At 40.2% G+C, this 19,927-nt stretch overlaps 1 protein-coding gene and 1 long non-coding RNA gene across 5 annotated transcripts in view; one reads left to right on the top strand and one right to left on the bottom strand.

Annotated features, from left to right (window-relative positions):
- The window catches only part of LOC108300958, a 28,200-nt gene extending 25,434 nt beyond the window's left edge, over positions 1 to 2,766 (bottom strand). The window contains exon 1 of the long non-coding RNA XR_001823673.2: positions 2,636 to 2,766. This is a non-coding gene — a long non-coding RNA (uncharacterized LOC108300958). The remainder of the gene's footprint in view (positions 1 to 2,635) is intronic.
- The window catches only part of SNAP25 (synaptosome associated protein 25), an 87,665-nt gene that overhangs the window by 48,162 nt on the left and 19,576 nt on the right, over positions 1 to 19,927 (top strand). For all 4 annotated transcript variants that reach the window (XM_017523944.1, XM_017523947.2, XM_017523946.2 and 1 more), the window contains 3 exons: positions 6,207 to 6,341; positions 8,462 to 8,503; positions 16,327 to 16,375. In XM_017523944.1, the coding sequence (XP_017379433.1) occupies positions 6,270 to 6,341; positions 8,462 to 8,503; positions 16,327 to 16,375 (163 nt within the window). In that variant the 5' untranslated portion in view covers positions 6,207 to 6,269. The remainder of the gene's footprint in view (positions 1 to 6,206; positions 6,342 to 8,461; positions 8,504 to 16,326; positions 16,376 to 19,927) is intronic.

Raw genomic sequence — 19,927 nt, 5'->3', positions numbered from 1 at the left:
GGTATACTTTGTATAAAAAGTTCTTAAAATAGTGCCCAACAAAGAGCAAGCCCTCCATAAGTGTTAGTCAATATGATTCTTATTAATAGATAAGGAGAGTTGTCCCACTTGGTTTATAAAGTCCTTTTGTTCCTCTTTGGGCTTTTTTGAATATAGTGAGTTTTTAGAAACTTTTGTTTAATTTGAAAGTGTACCTCCACCAGAAAACAGGCAGGTTCTGCAGGAAGAGAAGGATCTACCCTGCAGACGCTTCCTACAAATGATGAACAGTGTGGGGAGACATCAAGATGTAGGTTTCAGCTCTCTGTAATAATGCAGCTGATGGGTGTTGATTTATACATATTTGTTAGTCTGGTTTATTTATTAAAAGAGGAACAGAAAGAAATAGATATTAGCTCAGGATACACTTTCCTTATGTCTTTCCTGAGACATTCCCATCCTGTGGAACTTGGACTAATGATCAATGTCCCCAGCATAACAGCCATGTCCCTATCCACCTTGTATATGAAAAAACACACACTGCTCTATCCACACTCACTTCTCTTCCTGGGCCCTAAACTCACATTTCAGTTCAGAGTCTTCAGCTGGACAGCATTTTTACCCTAAGGCACCTAGCTAAATAAGCCCCTTGACAGGGAAGAAGGGTTTTCTGTGGAGACCATTTGCCCTCCCATCTTACGAGGGTTTCAGATAGACTTGTGTGTAGCATTAAAGAATAAAGAGCTTTTCAAATTACCCCTGACACCAAAGAATAACTATAGCCTGCCCACCTTGAAGCAAGTATCTTGGCAGTGACAGACCCTCAGATGTTTCCATTTCTAATGTTAAACATCTGTCTCAGATGTTTCTGTCTCTCACCACTGCTACTGGGGCTGGGAACATTTGTCTGCAATTGGTTACAGAAATTAGAAATTGTTTTGAGAGCTGCAAGTGTACCCTATAACTTTGTGATTAATCATACAGATTAAATCTGATTTGCAATCCTAAAACCCTGTAGGAATAATCAATCAAAGGCAAATTTGTTTTTATATCTTGTATTCTACTTTATGCATTTTTTTAAAATATGTTCCAGAGGCCCGGCCTGGTGGCTCATGCCTGTAATCCCAGCACTTTGGGAGGCTGAGGCAGGTGGATCACTTGAGGTCAGAAGTTTGAGACCAGCCTGGCCAACATGGTGAAACCCCATCCCTACTAAAAATACAAAATTAGCCAGGCAAGGTGCTCATGCCTGTAATCCCAGTTACTCAGGAGGCTGAGGCAGGAGAATCACTTGAACCTGGGAGGTAGAGATTGCAGTGAGCCAAGATTGTGCCACTCCACTCCAGCCTAGGCGACAGAGCAAGACTGTGAAAAAATAATAATAATAAAAGGGAGGAAGGGAGGGAAGGAAGAAAGAAGGAAGGAAGGAAGGAAGGAAGGAAGGAAGGAAGGAAGGAAGGAAGGAAGGAAGGAAGGAAGGGCGGACAAGTGACCCCCTTTCAGACCAACTGAATTAGAATCCCTGAGGGTGGGGCCCAGCAATTCGTTTAAGCAAGATTTCTGCTTATTCTGACTCTGGGGGAAGTTTCGGAAACACTGTCCTGGACCACACCTTGAAAAGTACTGATTGGGGAACACTGAATGCTACCTGGGAGTGTCAGAATACTTCATTCATGTCAGTTAACATGAATTGAACTCCTACTAGGGGCCAGACCCTTTGCTAATAAGCACTGATTATTTGAGATGATTAATTAGATACTGTTAGGCTCTCAGTAGACTAGGAGGTTGTCTTACATCAGAGCCTCGGGGAATAGTTTTGAGCGGCTTTTCTTTCTACTTTCCTCTGCTTCCTAGTTTCCTCTTTCTACCTGCTCTGCAACACCCAAGATCTAGAAAACAGACACTGGAAGGAATTTACACCAAGTCACTCCTGAATCTCAAGACGCAGTTTAATGTGCTAATATGAGGGAAGTATTACAGGCTGTGTTGATCATAAATGCCATTTCGCTACTAACATCCTTTCAGCTATTGAAATTACTATTAATAAACATCCTTATGCCTCTTCAGCTGCTGTCTTTTAGAATGCTAACATGCATGAGTTTGGGGTTTATAGGAGCAATTTATTAAGCACTAGCTAAACATCCCAACAGAAGATCTGGAGGTGCACTCGGTGCCTGCTCTCCAGCCGTTCTTGTTAGGAGAAGAGGAATTGCTTTTTCAGCTTTGAAATACTGTGTGTATGCATCAGCCCTCCTTTCAAATCACAAATGTATCTCCATGTTTTAGAGCAGGACAAAGGTGTGGGAGCTCCTGGGGGAACCGTGAAAGTGATGAAACCAAGGGTATCTGCCACATGGCTTCTCTGCCATCGCACCAGCTGCCCATCAGCCAGACCTGGATAGGTTGCTGTCAGCTTGGAGCCAGGGGGCCCTACAGCTGTTCTTCACATGCTAAGAATAACAACTTTGAGAGGAGATTGCCAGGGAAACATAGGAAACTTGAGTATGCATGGTGGGGGGATGGGGAGAGAGAGGAAGAGAGAAGAGAGAGAGCATGCACAGAAACATTCATCAGCAAATAGACCTGAAAGAGTGGGACAGAGCAATAGCACTACAGGTCTGAAAGCACATGCACCCCTGCCTTGTAATAAACTGACCTGTTAAAAGGAAAGGTCAGTGCCTTGCTTAGGCTGAAGATAGACATTTTCCCCCAGGAATCCAGCAGCAAAATATAAAGATGGAACTCAGGCCGGAAGGCACTCTTGTTTGTCTCCTTGTGGTACTCCTGTGAGAGGTGCTGCTTAGAGACTGGAGGCCCAGGCACTCTGCTGGTTTCCCTGGTTTCAGGCTTCCATGGTGCTCAGCACCACAGCCATAAGCCTCGTGCCCAGACGTTAGTAGAGGAAAGCTGATTAACAAATACTGCGTTTATTCCACTCTTAGCCAAGGTTATGGGACCGTCCCGAATGAGCAAGGCTTTCTGAATATTAAGCTCCACATCCTTTTTTACAAACAAGGTTGGCCAGAACTATTCTATCATTTATTCTCCTGAACAACCCCGTGAGATTGGTACTGTTTGTCCTGTTGAGAAAACTAAAGCTCAGAGATGGCGATGAACTTACCCAGACTCATCCAGCTTCTGAGTGCCAGAGCCAACAGTCCTGCTAGGTCTTCCTGACATCAATGCCTTTATCCACCCACTTCACTAAACTATGGCTCACAATCTACTCAACTTCCCCACGGGTCCATAGCTTTATTCTGGAGGATAGATCCCCAATCACTTGGGAATGCTGGAATTTCATTTCTGTGCGTCTTGTGATTCAGGAGTGACTTGGTGTAAATTCCTTCTGGTGTCTGTTTTCTAGATCCTAATTTCTAAAATGGAGACATGGAAATAAATTCTCATGTATTTAAGCAAAACACAGAGTTCACATCTCTACATCATCTCATGAGCACATGTTCTGGTGGCCAGAACAGGTATTCGAAAATTAGCAGGCTCAGTAAGATGCTCTGTCAGTTATCAAATGACTGCCCATAAAACTAACCTCACATTAACTTACTCCATTATTTGTTTAAAGCCAGTGGTAGAATAATGCAACCCCGAAGCTTTATTATTTCTTTTTTTACTTTGTCTTCATATTTGATGCTTTGCTCAAGAATCACTGGGTAGAGAACTGCAAAACCTGTTGTCTCCAAAGAAGTTTCACTTTAGGATTTCTCCTAAGAACCTTAAATAGTATGATGTCTTTCACAAGAGCAATAAATTTGGAAAGTGATATTAATATATACTAAATCAAAAGCCCAGAAGATTCCATCTTTGCTGAGAGAGCAGTAGAATCGTGGACCTGGAAGGCGAGACGGCAGAGCCTCCTCCCCCAGGCTCTGATCTAGGCTTGCCTCCCAGTGAGTAGGTTCCTGATTTTTTTGATACAGAATTTTCATTTTTATTTTTGCAAAAAGTGATTCTGATTGTCATGCAAATAATAATAGTAATAAACATGGTAGTGCCCCAAGGCCCTAAATCTAATTTCCTTTCCCAGCTAAAGTTTTCAGTAGAAGGACAAACAAATATGTTTTTTGGTTAGGAAATCATGCTCCTGTGCAATGTTTCTTTTCCATTTTAGGTTCCTTCAGACATTTATTACTTAGTGTAATGCAGGCTGCTATAACAAAACAACGCTTACATTGCCATAGCATCATAGAAATATATTGTTTGCTCAGGTAAGAGTCCAGGTGTTACCAGACAGGAGTCACTTTCCTCTATGCAGGAATGTGGAGGACCCAAGTTCCTGCTGTCTCATGGTTTAGCCATCCTTTAAGATTCTGTTTTTCTAGCAGAAGGAGAAAGAAGGTGAGGAAAACATCTGCTTTCGAATTGCCTTAGACTGACAGGGACACACATCATTCTATTACCACTCATGGACTGTCTCTAGCCACGAAGTACCACTTTCTTGCAGTGGGAACTAGAAATGTAATTCCTGGCTGCACAGCCGTTTCCCAGAGATCATGCTCTACCATGCAAGAGTGAAGATAAAGTGCACAATTGACCATCTTAGCTACAAGAGCCCATGCCTTCTTCAAATGTGCTACTCACAGAGAAGTTTTCATTCTAGCAGATTCCTACCCCATTGGGCCCTTTACCTCCTTCCCTCTGATGGCCTGAGGACATGGCTTCCTCAGAGAGGCCTGTTGCAAACCCATGGGCACCCATGATACCAGACATGTCCCCTAGTGTAATATCATCACACTGAATCATTGAATTCCCTCTTTTGCTTGCATCTTCCCAATTAGACTGAATGCTGTAAAGGCAGGGAATTTGCCTATCTTGTTCATCACTGTATCCTGAGTGCCTAGCACTGTCTGGAATATTACAGGTGCTCAATAAATATCTGAGAAGGAAGGAGAAGGGAGGGCTGTCTCTGGAATGGACTCAATTCTGCTACCCATCATTTGCACCATGTAGGATTTCAAGAGAGTAGCCAAGAAATGGACTGGTTTCAGGCACAAGGACCCATCCTCTTTGGAGTGATAGTGGCTCATCCTCACACAAACCCTTTTGGCAACCTCTGATAACAACTGAAACAGATGAAAGATTGTCTGTCTTTGGCTTCCAAAGGTCTCTAAATACAGTGGAATTCTTTTGGCAACCTCTGATGACAACTGAAATAGATGAAAGATTGTCTGTCTTTGGCTTCCAAAGGTCTCTAAATACAGTGGAATTCTATTCAACAACAAAAGTGAATGAACTACTAATACATTCTTCAACATAGATAAATCTCAAAAATAATTATGCCAAGTGAAAGAAGGCAGACAAAAAATAGTACACACCATGTGATTTTTATTTATGTAAAATTATAGGCAATGCCAACTAACGTATAGTGACAGAAAGTTTTCTGGGCATAGATGGGTGGGTTGGGGCAGGGGCCAGTGGGTGCCTAAGAAATTTGGAGGAGTCATGAGTATGTTCATTGTTTTGATTGTGGTCATGTTTTCCTGGGTGTATACTTATCAAAACTTCTCAAGCTGTACACTTCAAATATGTGGGGTGGACTGTATATCAGTTATAATTTAATAGAGCTATTAAAAAAAAGAAAAAAGAAAAATAAACAAATGGGATGATAAAAGTGCACTAGCCCCAAACCATATCCCTCCACATTATCATTTCCAACCCTTGGGTAGTTTGTCTCTTTAAAAGTACTTCATAGGGGCTGGGTGCGGTGGCTGAGACCTGTAATCCCAGCATTTTGGGAGGCTGAGGATCACGAGGTCAAGAGATTGAGGCCATCCTGACCAACATGGTGAAACCACATCCCTACTAAAAAAAAAAAAAAAAAAAAAAAATCTGAAAATTAGCTGCATGTGATAGTGAGCACCTATAGTCCCAGCTTTCGGGAGATTGAGTCAGGAGAATTGCTTGAACCTGGGAGGTGGAGGTTGCAGTGAGCCGAGATTACGCCACTGCACTCCAGCCTGGCGATAGAGCAAGACTCCATCTCAAAAAATAAAATACTTCATAGGTAGATAGGTGTCTATCTCCATGGTAGAATTAGCAAGTATGTATTTGTGGCGCCTTTCATGGAAATAGCACAATCCTGTTGACCCCTGTCTGAACATAGCTTTCAGTTCAGAAAACTTGAGTCATATGGACTGAGTATGGGCCATTTAGATTTTCTGGTCTTTGCACACACCTATATAAGCTCTCATATTTTCAAATCTACTTCTTCCCAGGTCCAGGGCCAAACCCATCACTGACCCCCCAGGCCAGGCGCCCAGCCACTCCCCACCACTACCATGGCCGAAGACGCAGACATGCGCAATGAGCTGGAGGAGATGCAGAGAAGGGCTGACCAGTTGGCTGATGAGGTAAGGAGTGGAGACCTAGAGAGGGAGGCAAAAGATGAGGGCCTAAGTGGTTTGTCAAGTTCAGGTAAGGAAAGGCTTTCTTTTAATGTCTCAATTTATTTTAGAAAAAGTAATATGACTTTGATTTTCTATACACCTAAGGCTTCTGCAGACCAGAATGAGCTGATTATAAAACCTTCATACAAATTAATATCTTGGTCCTAATTCTCAATTTCTAGAAATCTTGAGAAGTCAGGGTCCTCTAAGAAAAGAAAGAAAGTCTTTGAGTGCCTTACATGCAGTGCTGTGCTGGAGAAGGCTCAGTTCTGAGAGCAGATTGTTAACATTTTTCGGGAACTTTGCAAGGTGGTTGCTAAATGCAGCCATTATTAAAATCTAATTACATAAACTGACAATTAGACAGATTATATTAAAATCAAAAATAATAAACACTCAAACCTCATCACTTCCTAATTATTTTGCTACATTTTACTACTATCCATGCTTTTGAGATCCATCCATTGTATCTATAGGGTGGAAATAAGGTGTAATAATGTGTTACTATGTATTTTTCCAACTTCATGATCGTAGTATGAAATTGTAGCTTAAAATCAGGCAGAGCTGGGCACAGTGGCTCCCACCTGTAACCTCAGCTACTTGGGAGGCCAAGGTGGGAGGATCACATAAAGCCAAGAGTCCATGACCAACCTGAGCAACATAGAGAGACTCCTGTCTCTAAAAATACTTTAAAATTTAAAAATCAGATAGAGTAAGAATATTTATCATCCAAGAATCTGCAAATAGTACAGATCAGGACTTGACTTATTGCTTTCCTGATTGCCTAGACTTTAAAAAGTGGAGAAAATGTTAATAATGCAGACTAAAGTTAAAATTATATATGTCTGGAGCTATTGTACTATGAATAACACAAAAAGAGGAAATCTTCCAGTATTTGAAAATTGTGATTCCCTAAGACAAGAAATCCCTTTTGTCATTCACAAATGAGTCAAGTTCCTTCCGACACATGTCTTCATCGTTTCATTTTCTTCTTACTCATTAACATAAATGAGAATATCCAACCAACATTCATGTCAGAACTACACTGGTTCATCACATGGTTAGCTACAGGCACAAAAGTTCAGCAAAAATCAGTAAAAGCTTTCTGTGAGAATCAACTGGCTATGTGGAATTTACAATAAAGAGAGTATTGTATATTTTACTATTCTTTGTAAATTTGGTGCCATTCATCCTTTATATCAGTAATATAATACCCTTGAATACATGTATGTCTTCGTATATTTGTCCTAAACAGCCGGTAGTTAAACCTTTACCAGCAGACTGCTACTTGCAGCCCTTCTATTTCAAAAAGCAGCCAGCTGACAGCTCTTCCAGGGAACTAACATCCTTCAGGTTCCTGCAGAATCTTGTTCAAAATAAGTTTGTCACTTAAAAGCAAAGCTTTGAGAAATCACACTGGTTGTTGGATTCTAGTCGTTTCAAAAGAACTGAGAAAAAAGTGACAACGCCATGCCCAAGGGACCATTGCAGAGCTCAGACTTCCCATCTCATTTTTTCTTATCTGAGGATGAAGATAATTATTATAGCTGTCTCCTATAGGCGAGTTATTTCAAACATGCTTGATTTTTTTCACCCTAAGGCAACAACTTAATTTGTATTGATAAGAACTTCCAATAGTGTTTCTAGGAGTTTTGTAAGAAACTTGATGTTATATTCATTTCGATTCATGAAAAATTATGTTCGTGTTTAAAATTCAATATTTCTGGCCCAGGGAGGCCAAATTAGTCCTCTGAGTATTTGATATAATTTTTCATGCATTCTGAGCATGCAAAATTATCTTCTCCAGATTACTTTGTCTTTGATATCAAGATCAGCTTCATATGGTTTTGATTTTATGAAGATAAACTTTAATGGAATTGCTTTAGGGAATCTGATCATGTAAAAAGCCTGACAGGAAAGAGTTTGAAAATGTAATGACATTTTGTGTTTCACTTGCCAACAGAAAAGAATATGTGATAGAGACCCTTTGTGTTTCTCAAGTAAAGAAAGTTTTTCTGACTTTCCAAGACCTCTGGATCCTGCATTCATAATGTTTATGTTTGTTTTTGTTTGTTTAATCGTAGTCGCTGGAAAGCACCCGTCGTATGCTGCAACTGGTTGAAGAGGTAAGAAGTGAGAGTATTTTAAGACAAACGAATCCCTTATGCTAATATATCCTTTCCCAGATGTTATTACGTTTCCTTCGGCCATGATCCCATTGATTCCAGTGTGAATGTAGCCTATCAGGAAAGCTCATAAGGAAGGAGGTGCTGTATTTAGTTTGCCAGATAGCCATGAAGGCCCCTTCACTCTCACTTCCAGCCAAGCCACCTCTGTAGTCTGGGAAGCAGAGAAGAATAGAATTTCCAAGTCAGTGCTCTCAGGAAATCAAATAGATTGTATGACTTTAAGCAAATCAGAGCAATTTTTAATATGCAAAGGAGTTATCTACATAAAATTTTATTTGTAATTATTTTAGTGCCTGTAAATTGCATCTAATCTTGAGATTCTGTTCTAACTTTAGCCACATATACGACTTTTAAAAGTATGTATGCATATAAATATATCATTTTTAGAAATTGTATTTTAGTCAAGCACTAAAATTTATGAAAAAAATAGGAAAACCCTTTAACAAGGGGAAATATCAAGTCCAATAATATGAATACAGAAGCTTTTTTAGATTCCTCTCTGGATTGAGCATCCATTTGCAAGACAGGGTTAATGAATCCCAACCTATTTTTAAACAGGTAAAATGGGGCAAATAGCAATAATGGAATCAAAAGGGCACTTGCAATCATAAACCTCACTGATTCCAATTTGGTAGAGCAGCAATCAACCAGGCAGAATAAATGGATTAATTGAACTTGCCCAATGGGAGAGATGAAGTGGAAAAAGAATGGATTGAACTATATTTATCTTAACCTAATAAAACAAGCCTAATAGTTTTTATTGAGTGAGATGCTGTTTTAGCTGTGCTTTGAAACTGCTTATCAGTGTATAAATTCATGTGTGATTATCATTTTTAGAGATCTTGGGCTTTCTCTGGCAGAATGATTAAATGAACCTACTCCCGTCATGCTACCATAAATTGCAAATGCAGCAACATGAAAGGGAAGAAAAGATAAATTTGACAAAAGCTAAAAGGAAAGGCAGCCGCCTCTCACACTAGGAGCCAATGTCTTCCTTCTCTTTATTTCTGTAGCTTCAGCTTCTCACCTAGCAATGAGATATGGCTAAATGTGAATTGCCAAAGGAGGAGTGGGAAGGAGGTGGCAAGCATGCACTCCTTAGGAAGCCGGGGAAGTGGGTGGGGCGCACATAACAAAATCTGTTATCCCCTAAAATGATAATTTGAGCCTGCAGTGTCGCACACACAGGCCACACAGGAAGGCAGCCCTAGCAAAGCAGGCCCTCAGCACAGGGAAGCAGCGTTCTAAGTGAAGAGCAATGCTCTATCTGCACTGTTCCGAGAACACCACTCATGCAGAAATACTTGGGGACCAAAAAAACGGCAGATACTCTAAATCTAGAGGTGCAGGCAAGGCTCTTAGCATAGACTTACTCTTTCTTTATTTTTATTTATTTATTTATTTTGAGATGGAGTTTCACTCATGTTACCCAGGCTGGAGTGCAATGGCGCGATCTCGGCCCACCGCAACCTCCGCCTCCTGGGTTTAGGCAATTCTCCTGCCTCAGCCTCCTGAGTAGCTGGGATTACAGACACGCGCCACCATGCCCCGCTAATTTTTTGTACTTTTAGTAGAGACGGGGTTTCACCATGTTGACCAGGATGGTCTCGATCTCTTGACCTCGTGATCCACCCGCCTCGGCCTCCCAAAGTGCTGGGATTACAGGCTTGAGCCACCGCGCCCGGCCTAGAATTACTCTTTCTCAAGTTTTCCGGAGGAAAAAAAGGGAAAGAAGCGCATCTTAGTAATATGCCGACATGAGCTCTGATGTTAACCTGAAGGGAGCCCAGAAGTCAACCAAGATATTTATTTGATTGTATGTTATTATATTATTATCCTAATACATCTTTGTGACCTTCAACCATAGCCCCAATCTCATTTTTCTTTTTTGCTTATGTGTATGCACATCTGATATAAGTTTCTGAAATATCAGAACTGTCACCAATTTGCCTGCCTATGCAATGCTGAAATGCTGCCTACATCGCGGAAAGGACGGAACCAATGAGTCAGAACACACACCTTTAACTGATCCCTTACACATCATAGTCTGAGACATGGTCACTTTTTCATGTATCTTCTTAAACTGCAAGTTGTGTCGGCCGGTCTTGAAAAATGAGTATCTGCTCTAATTTATTCTAAGGAAAAAAATCTCAAAAGCTTATTGATTGAAATAGGATTCTCAAATCGTATGGTTTTGTTTCTTCTAAAGCGTTTTTCAATCAAGCATGAAGCTACGTCTTAGAACAAGGAGCAAAACAGATGGAAGCTATCTCCTACCTCTAATAAATGAGAGGAGGCTATTAGACTTTCTATGCTTAGGAAATTGTGAGCAAAGTGTTATTAGAGTAGATTGATTTGCTCTTACTTCCTCCTGGGTTATTTTATATTTATGACCAAACATCCTGATGTCTAGGATATTGGCTATTCAGATGATATTCTGCTTTTCGATCAAAAAGGATGTTCTCTAGGAGAATCCGTATTAAATATTCATCAAGGGCAGAAATCATTTGGAAAACCTGAGCATTGAAGTGCCAGGATCTTACCCATGATCCCAAGGTTCAACAGTGCCATGTAATTTGAATTGAGCTGAATTCTTATTGAAATTCAGTCTCAAAGACAGGAAAGGTTACTTAACTTGTGAAATCTCCCTAAAGCAAACAGTCTCACTTTCAGTGGAATATACAACTTTCACCATCCTTTGTAGACTCCTGGGTGTAACCGTGGTTAGGGGTGGGGTCTTGCTTTTTAATAGTCGTCATTATCAGCATTTCAAGGTCAATGTAAAACTACACAGAGCTCAGTGGAGAATTCAGAAAAAATGAATGCCATAGATAAGTAAAAACGTTAGAAATCACGTAGCATTTGGTTCTCAGCCTGGAGTTAGGAACTCTCTTTTTGGTGAATGCATTTCAACAAATATTCACAGAATCCCCACCTCTGGGGGCTAGGAAGGAAGATGTAAATTAGTGTCTTGCTGGGAAACAGATAAGTAAGTAGCTCTGCAAATTCAAGGCCATATTTGCCTCAGGCGCTTAGGGGAGGGAACAGCTGATTCTGGTAAGAGAATCCTTAAGGAGGGAGTATTTAATTCCAGGGGAAAAAAGTTAATTCTGCTAATGCTAAATGCAGGAAATGAAGCCTGCTCATGAATGCCTAGGGCTATGTAAACTAAGCCCAGGAAAAGCCCTACAGCCTTAGGGCAGGTCAATTCAGAGGCACCACATAGCTTTCATGGAGTGGTTATTGAACAACTAATATTTCATGAATGTTTTAGCATCCTTCCTTTTTATGCCAACTTACCTTTCAAGGCTTTCAAGACACTTTGGCTATTCAAAGAGAATAAGCATTCTAAAGCCGTATATGCCAGACTTTACGCTAAAAATGAAAAAATTCAGATTGGGCAGTCCTTTTCAGATATGCAGATGTGGGGTCTTTTGGAGAGAGTGCCTGGAATGTTCGGTTTTAGTTCAAATGTTTTGGACTTTGGGGAAAGCATCTCAGAATGGCCAAGGAAAGATTCGAAATGCTCTGTAAAGATTGTCATAGTTCATCTGCAAAAACTAAAAACAATTAAAATAGAGAAATAATAAAAAGAGAAAAGAAAGAAATGGAAAAAATAAAGTAATCCTTCGTATCTCCAACTCCCCTGTTTTTAGGTAGGCGATTTCCCCAGCAATCTCAAATAGAAACTAAGAATTGAGCTAAGATAAAAATAGAACTACCTCCTCACACTCCTAGCTACTAAAACATAATACTATTTAAGGAATAAGAGAAAGTAATATTCTGCCTCCCTGAAATCTTGTTTCTTCCCTGCCCACCTCTAAGCTTCTAGTTCCCCCAAAAAACAACTTAGTTATTTTGATAGAAGCTGTCAGCAAAACAGCAGAGCCAAATGCAAGTTCTAACAGATACCCAGGTGGCATGTGCCAAGGACTGTGCTTGGAGCTGTCATTACCATCATCATCAAACGTACATTACCCAATTTAAACTTTGTTAGCTTCCTTATACTACTATTGTGATCTCTGTTTTGCTGTAGAGGAACTTGAGGTACACAGTGGTTAAGTAGCTTGCTTGAGACACACAGGTATAAATGACAGGCATGAAGTTAAAACCCAGGTCTACCTGATTTCAGAGTGTAATTTCTTACATGTAACACTTAACTTCTCTTCCACCAGCAATTCTTACCATCATTATTTTTCTCTGAGAATTTCAAAAAAAAAAAAAAAAAAAAAAACCTAAAAGAATCTAAGGAAACAAGGCAGCTTAAGGGATTGAGATTCTACTCAAATTAAATCCTGCATCTTAGTGTCTTACTTCCTGAATGCATGGATGTGTCACCTTCCCATAGAGGAGAACCTTGAGAGGCTGGACCCTCTGCAGCTCATCTTACCTCATAACAGACTGTGAGAAGTTATGAGGGAGTAGTTACTGTCCCCATTTGACAGCTGGGAAGCTGAGACACAGAACAGGTGACTTTAGAGCACTAGCATTATAAAGATAGGTCTCGAATTCAGAAGTAATGACTCACAGATCCTGGTTCTGCCCACCTGACCAAACTGTCTGACACACAAAGGAGCACATTTGAGAAGTCATGCATTGGTCTACCCGTTATCCTTAGTGCCTAGGGCAGAGTAGAGGCTCAATAAATACTAGGAAGGAAGGGAGGGAGGAAAGAAGGGAGGAAGGGAGGAAGGGAGGGAGGAGCGAGCCAGTGAGTGATTAACCAACTATGAACTACTCAATCTTATTTGGCATCCCCATCCTTATCTTAAACATGGAGAAACATTCTGCAAGGTCAGATGTTTCTCCCAGGTCTCATGACTGGCTGCTGGCTGAGCTAAGAGCACAACCCAGCATCCCTGACTCCCACATCAGTGCTCGCTGCTTCTGTTCTCCCAAATTGGGGCAACCTAAAAAACGCTTACTCCCTCAAATTAGTTCCGTGAATCATTCTAGTGTTAAAACATTCAGTGCCAAATTGGACAAATGTGAAATTATACTTGCAGGACTCCACATAAAAATAAATGGGTATGATAGAATATCAAGAAAGTCCAAACTGATGAGGGCTGGACTGGCCAAACTAAAATCACTAACCTTTTTCCCAGCCACTGTCCCCAAAAGAATGGAGCAAGGATGTCACGGGTGGCCTGATTGAGTACTTGAGGAGAAAGTGGTCTCCGAGATGCCTCTGCCCTCAGCAGAACCTACATTGTCACATCCATATGCCTGAATAGCCATCTGCCTTTTATAATTTCATCTGACAAGAAATGGAGAAAGACCCACAAAACAGCAAAGAAATCATTGAAATACAGGCTAGTACAGACAAAAGCCTATTTACAACACATAAAGAAAACATTTTGGAAGGTTTTTGTGTATGTATGTCCCTGAACCAGCTCCATGTTTCAGGGAGCTTGTTAGAAATGAAAAGCCCAGGCTCTACCTTAGCCCTATTGAATCAGAATCTATATTTTACAAGACGATTCATGTGCAGAGGATTCATATGCACATTCAAGTTTGGGAAGCAGTGGTCGAGAAGCTTCAGATACTTGATAATGATGATATTTTTAGTTTGCCTAGATAGCCTGCTATAGATGCATTTTCTGAATATATTTATTTTAGAAACACTTATGTAACGCTAACTGTAGGCCGGACTCCATTCTAGCACATTCCACATATTAATTCGTTTACTGCACATACCACCTCAGCGAGGTATTAACTATTGTCATTGCTGTCTTACAAAGGAGTGAACTGAGGCACAGAACAATTAGGACACTTGCCTGAGGCCCCATAGTTAGGGAGTGAAATCACCAGCATTCCAGCCGAGAGTCTGTGTTAGAATTAGAACTTTCCATGCCACAAAAGAAATAGCACTCAAATATAAATGTCCTCAGCAAGGCCATTTGCTTCTATAGAAGGGTGTGGCTCACAGATGGAACAATGGCGAGTGCACACCTGAACAAGGGAGGGAAAGGGGTACTTATGACTGTTGGAGGGTCACCCCTACTGCTGTGTCATTCCCCTATTGGCTAGGGTTAGACTGCACAGTCTAGACTAATCCCGATCAGCTGTTTTTAAAGGGAGGATGGGTACGAGCCGGAGTGGTACAGTGGGTAGTTTACAGGCTGGAAGGATGATTACAGGCAGGTCAGAGCAAGTAGCCAGGGGTCAAAGCAGATGGCTGGAGCAGGTGACCGGAGCAGGTAACTGGGATGAGTCAAGACAAGCAGGGGACCGGGGGAATAGATATGAACTACTGATTAGAACTGGTGGAAAAGGTTATTTACTGAAACTACAAGGAAAACTTTACAATGGAGAATTAAAGAATAACTATCAAAGAATAAGAGAGCTGAACATACTGACATACTGATTCTTTGAAGAGAAACTTGGGATTCACTATATCTAACATCTGGCTCCAGAGTCTGTGCTGTCAATGACTCCTGAGGCCATCCTTGGCCAGCCCTGTTCATACTACATCCTGACTTTGCCACTAAAGCCTATCAACATGTGCTCAAAGGCAAAGGAGGCTTTTGTGTCCTGGATCTTTAACTACACACATTCTCTAAAATGATGAGTTTATGAAAGCTCACAGAAATCATTTTCAGTGTTGGATTTTATTTTTCAGAAGCACTATTGCAATTTAATTGTTGAAATACTATTTGTTTAAAAGCCCTTTGGTGGCCTCCACTAGCATCTCTCTCTTTTCTTTCTTAGTTCAGAGGATGTCAGTGGAAAATAAGTACCGCGAGAGTATTCCTAGCTTAAAATTTATTCTGAGGCTACAATGAGCTTTACTTGAAAAACCAATTAATTCAAACTATAAGCAATGCCATTTTATACTCATTAGCAGTCACCCTGTAAAATGAAAGGCGTTAACTGATTAAACTTTCTAGCAATTAGGATTCTTAAGTATGAGTGACACAGATCTCTTGGTTCCTTCTGTCCTGCCCACCAACTTCCACTCTCTTCCTGCCCACAGTTCAGGTGGCGTTTGGTTTGTTTGAATAATAAGCAGATGAAGGGTGCCTTTTAAAAACTTCTCCTTCACAAAATAATTTCTGTAAAGCTTGTAAAGGAATTTCTCACACTAGATTATTATGCAGAATTTTAGATTTCAGAATTAAGAGCCCTTATTTCTTATCTCAATCCCATTCTAAATACTGCAGACCCTGTCTATAGAGAGAGAAAATAGGAGAATGAGTCCCTTTGAGCTGTATTTCCCAACCTTTGCAAGGCCATGCTCTCTTCTGTTGAATCTGAAAACCTCAACCCCCACCACCAAGATTCTTCCTCACGTCCCCCATGGGGCATCCCTCCCCAGTTTCACTGCTGAAGATTTTCTGATAGATCATGACAAAGAGGAAAATTAAAGCTAGAAAATTTCCAAAGGTTTGCTTTCTGTGATTGGTGTTATAAAAACCGTAGACATTTTTATTTCTAAACATAAAATTACAGTATGTGAAATTACAATATGAAGTTTGTGTATTCTGATTTTATGCAGGCCCCACCCTAGCCCTACCCCATGGAGACTGTGCTCCAGTCCTCTTCCCCCCAGAACATCACTAGTGGAGCAAGTCCACAGGTGGTCCATTCTTCTATCCCTCCCCAACCCATCAGGGCTCTCGTCCGTACTTCCTCCCTTTTTTCCTTTTGGTCCTTCTTCATTTTCCATTTCTAGGGCTAATTGTCCCCTTACTGATTTCTCTTTCTCTCTTTTCTCTCTCTAACTCCTTTTCAACTTTGCTACCATTATTGGAATGTAGAGTAAAGATGCTGGTATCAGGACTTTGGTTATGTTGGATGAACAAGGAGGTAAGTTCAGATTTCTTCAGTAAGAACAATTCAGCTTCTGAATAATGTGCATTTTTTAAATTATTTGTGCATATGCAGGAGGTCATTTTACATATGTTACACATGTACAAGAATGTGAGGGTTTTAGGTTTTTCACGTTGCTGTTTTTCTTTCTCTGTTGAAAAGATTGAACGTATGGAAATGTTGAGGCCTTCTTCATGAGTGAATCAATGATACTACTATCTCTGTTATATATTTTGGGGTAACAGAATTTTGAAGCAAAAGCCATTGTTTTTTTAGTGATAGTACTTTGGACAGTGTAAGAATTTTTTTATTATCCTTGCCCCCAAACTTTCCCAATAAATTTGGATTTCTTCTAATAATACCTAGATAGAATAGAATGTGGTATATCATGTTGTCTACTTTTGACCATCCCAATTCAGTATCTAGTAGTTTTGATTTCTAAGTCACTATGGGTATTTCTTAAATACCTGGGAACTATCTTTCACAGAATATAACCTGAGGGGAATTATTTGGAGAATAGAACATTGAACCAATTGAAATATTTGGCCTGTTTTTAAAATTATTACAGAAATACTAGAAGCAAGGAAAATCAGACAGCTAGCATTTTAATATAGCATCTCTATACCTAACCTGGAAACAAAAAGTATAATACCATGATTTTTCTTTGTCTCAATGTATCTAGCCCTATGGTGAGATTGTACATCATTCTAGCCACAAGTCAGTTACCTGATTCCATTCTGGATTCTTATAATAAGAAACAGATTTCTGCAAAGTTTTTTTATTCATATTTTGTAAATGTATTAGAAAATTGTTTGGAGTCATGACTATTTTTTAAATGGCAAAAATAAACATGTAGAATGCATCCACAACATAGGAAACCACAAATAAACTCTAAGCATAAACCTCAAGTTGTGGGGAATAACATGCCTTACAGATAACAGACAGAAGGCACTTCTAAAATCTAGAGAGCGTTTGCATATAAAAAAAAAAAGGGCAGCAACCTAAAGAAAAAAACGGATGTAAGATAAGATGTCATCATAGGTGTATGAAACCATGCTCTAATCATCAACCAGGAAAGGTAGCACTTTTTAGAGCAGACTGGTGTAAATTTTAAAAACTGATAATAACCAGTGTTGTGAATATGTTGGGAAAACAGAAACTCTTATTCTACAGCTGGGCACTGCAGCCTGATACAAATGTCTTGAAGAATAATTTAATAATAACTTCACATTTTAAACTGTGTCCATCTTTAACCAAGACGCTCCACTTCTAGAATTTTACACTGCAGATATGCATTGACAGTTATATGAAGAAAAATGCATGTGCCTTACTCATAATAATGTAATATTAGAAACAACTTAAATGTCTGTCGGTGAGGAGACCAGTCCAATTAGTTGTGGTACGGCCATAAAAGAAATGTTCTGCAACCAACATAATAAATGAGGTAAATCTTTATTTACTGACTTCTGTGGATTTGGGATGGGAGCCAGAGGGACTGGAGGAAGGTACATTCTTTGGAGTCCCCTGGGGAGCAAATGCCAGGAAGCAAAAGAGATTTATTTGGGAAATGTCTGTGATTGGTCAAGGGAAGAGGGGCAGGAGTAGGTAGGGACAGCCTTCAGACTATGAATCAAGTCTGACCCCTATAAACGTAGATGGGGAAGGAAGAATTAGGTGGGAAGAGCTTCACACTGCAATGCTACTCTGAGAAGCCCTAAGCCAAGCTCATGGGAACCCAAAAGCAAAGATTGCTGATTAGAGGAGCCCTGTGTTGGGCAGAAATGTTCCAGCACTAGTAGCCCCATTGTGCTCAGCCATTGGCTTGAAGCATCACAGGAAGAGCCTGGCCTCAATGTAAACACTGTGGCAGGGTGCATAGTTGCACAGCTAGAGGCATCTGGCTGTCATATAAAGACTTTTGGTTTATATTATTTATTTGTATTAAACTTTTTCAATAAATATATACCAATTGATCCAAAAAATGGAGAAAAAAGTTTTGAAAAAATGTTGAACATAAACTCCAATGCTTTACCTTCAATTTTCACAATACAAATGTCAAAAGTTATATACAAATAATGAAGTCTACTGGAGTTCCATGTTGAAGGTATTGCAATTGCAGTGGAAGTCTTCAGAACTCTCCAAATGGGTTTATTATTATCATGTGACTTGTTAGCTAGATCTGTGTAACAATGTCCCAGGCTTTGAAACTCAGGGTGCAGTAAGTCATTGCTTTTTAAAAATAACTAAACAGGCCAGGCATGGGGGCTCACGCTTGTAATCCCAGCACTTTGGGAGGCCGAGGTGGGTGGATCATGAGGTCAGGAGTTCAAGACCAGCCCGACCAACATGGTGAAACCCCGTCTCTGATAAAAATTAGCCAGCCATGGTGGCATGCACCATGTAGTAGTAATCCCAGCTACTCAGGACGCTGAGGCAGGAGAATCTCTTGAACCCCGGAGGCGGAGGTTGCAGTGAGCTGAGATTGCACCACTGCACTCCAGCCTGGGCAACAGAGCTAGACTGCGTCTCAAAAGAGGTAAATAAATAAAATAACTAAACAGCAAGAGCCCAATAAAAGAGTGGTACCCACACTTAAATAATTAGCAGTTTCACCTTATTTATTTTTTTTAAGTTAATAATTTGTAACTTGAGGCGGGTAGAAAAAGAGACATTGCAATGGAGGGTAGATTTAGGAAAGATTTGGGATCAAGCCTTTCCCCCCCGAACAATAAAGCACTGACATAAAGACATGGAAAATAATATATACAAACCTGGTATCAAAAAGAGAAAACATGAATAACAGGCTTACATGAGTGATAAATTGCATTGTACTTTGATAAAGAAAATACAGAGATAACAATTTGCTGAAATCGTCATAAAAATGTAAAAATATATATTCTTTAGCACAAATGATCTCCAGAATCATCTATGTATTATTCTCTGAGAAACAAAGCAGAATAGGATGTCTGTTTGACAGATTTCCCCATGAGACACTTAATGTTCTTGGCTAAGACATTTCAATTACGGCCATAGCACAGTAAATGCTGAATTCCTCAGTTAAACAAGGATAGACTGGGTTTTACCAGATGTGTGATGAGTAGATAGATACTGATGAGAAACATGCAACTGTAAAACCCCCAAAAGTGGGTGGTTTCTGCCCAGTCTTAAATGGTACACATTTCATTTATACTATAATAGGAACTCAGAACCCCCTCAATTAGGCAGTAGGTACCCAGAAGGACCTTTCTAATTGACAGATGATCATGTCAACAACTATCTTCATTGCCATTATAAATGCGTTTTAATTTTGTATATGCCTTTACTTGTTTAGATCGGTAACTCCTTTGACATTTCTCTTCAGTTATGCTCTACTAATTTTCTTTATGCTTGAGCACCAAAAGTGTTGACTATATCTACCCCACAGCAGCATGGGAGCCTCAAGAAACAGCCATCCTTCTAAAGACCCATCCCAACCACTCTTGGGTCAGGCCAGGCCATTCCAGGTTGTCCAGTTAAATGGCTGCACGGGGAAATTTCCTATGGGATTCT

This window comes from Cebus imitator, unplaced genomic scaffold, assembly GCF_001604975.1.
Source record: "Cebus imitator isolate Cc_AM_T3 unplaced genomic scaffold, Cebus_imitator-1.0 Scaffold31, whole genome shotgun sequence".
NCBI classification, from domain to species: domain Eukaryota; kingdom Metazoa; phylum Chordata; class Mammalia; order Primates; family Cebidae; genus Cebus; species Cebus imitator.
This window is presented reverse-complemented; position numbering and strand designations above follow the sequence as displayed.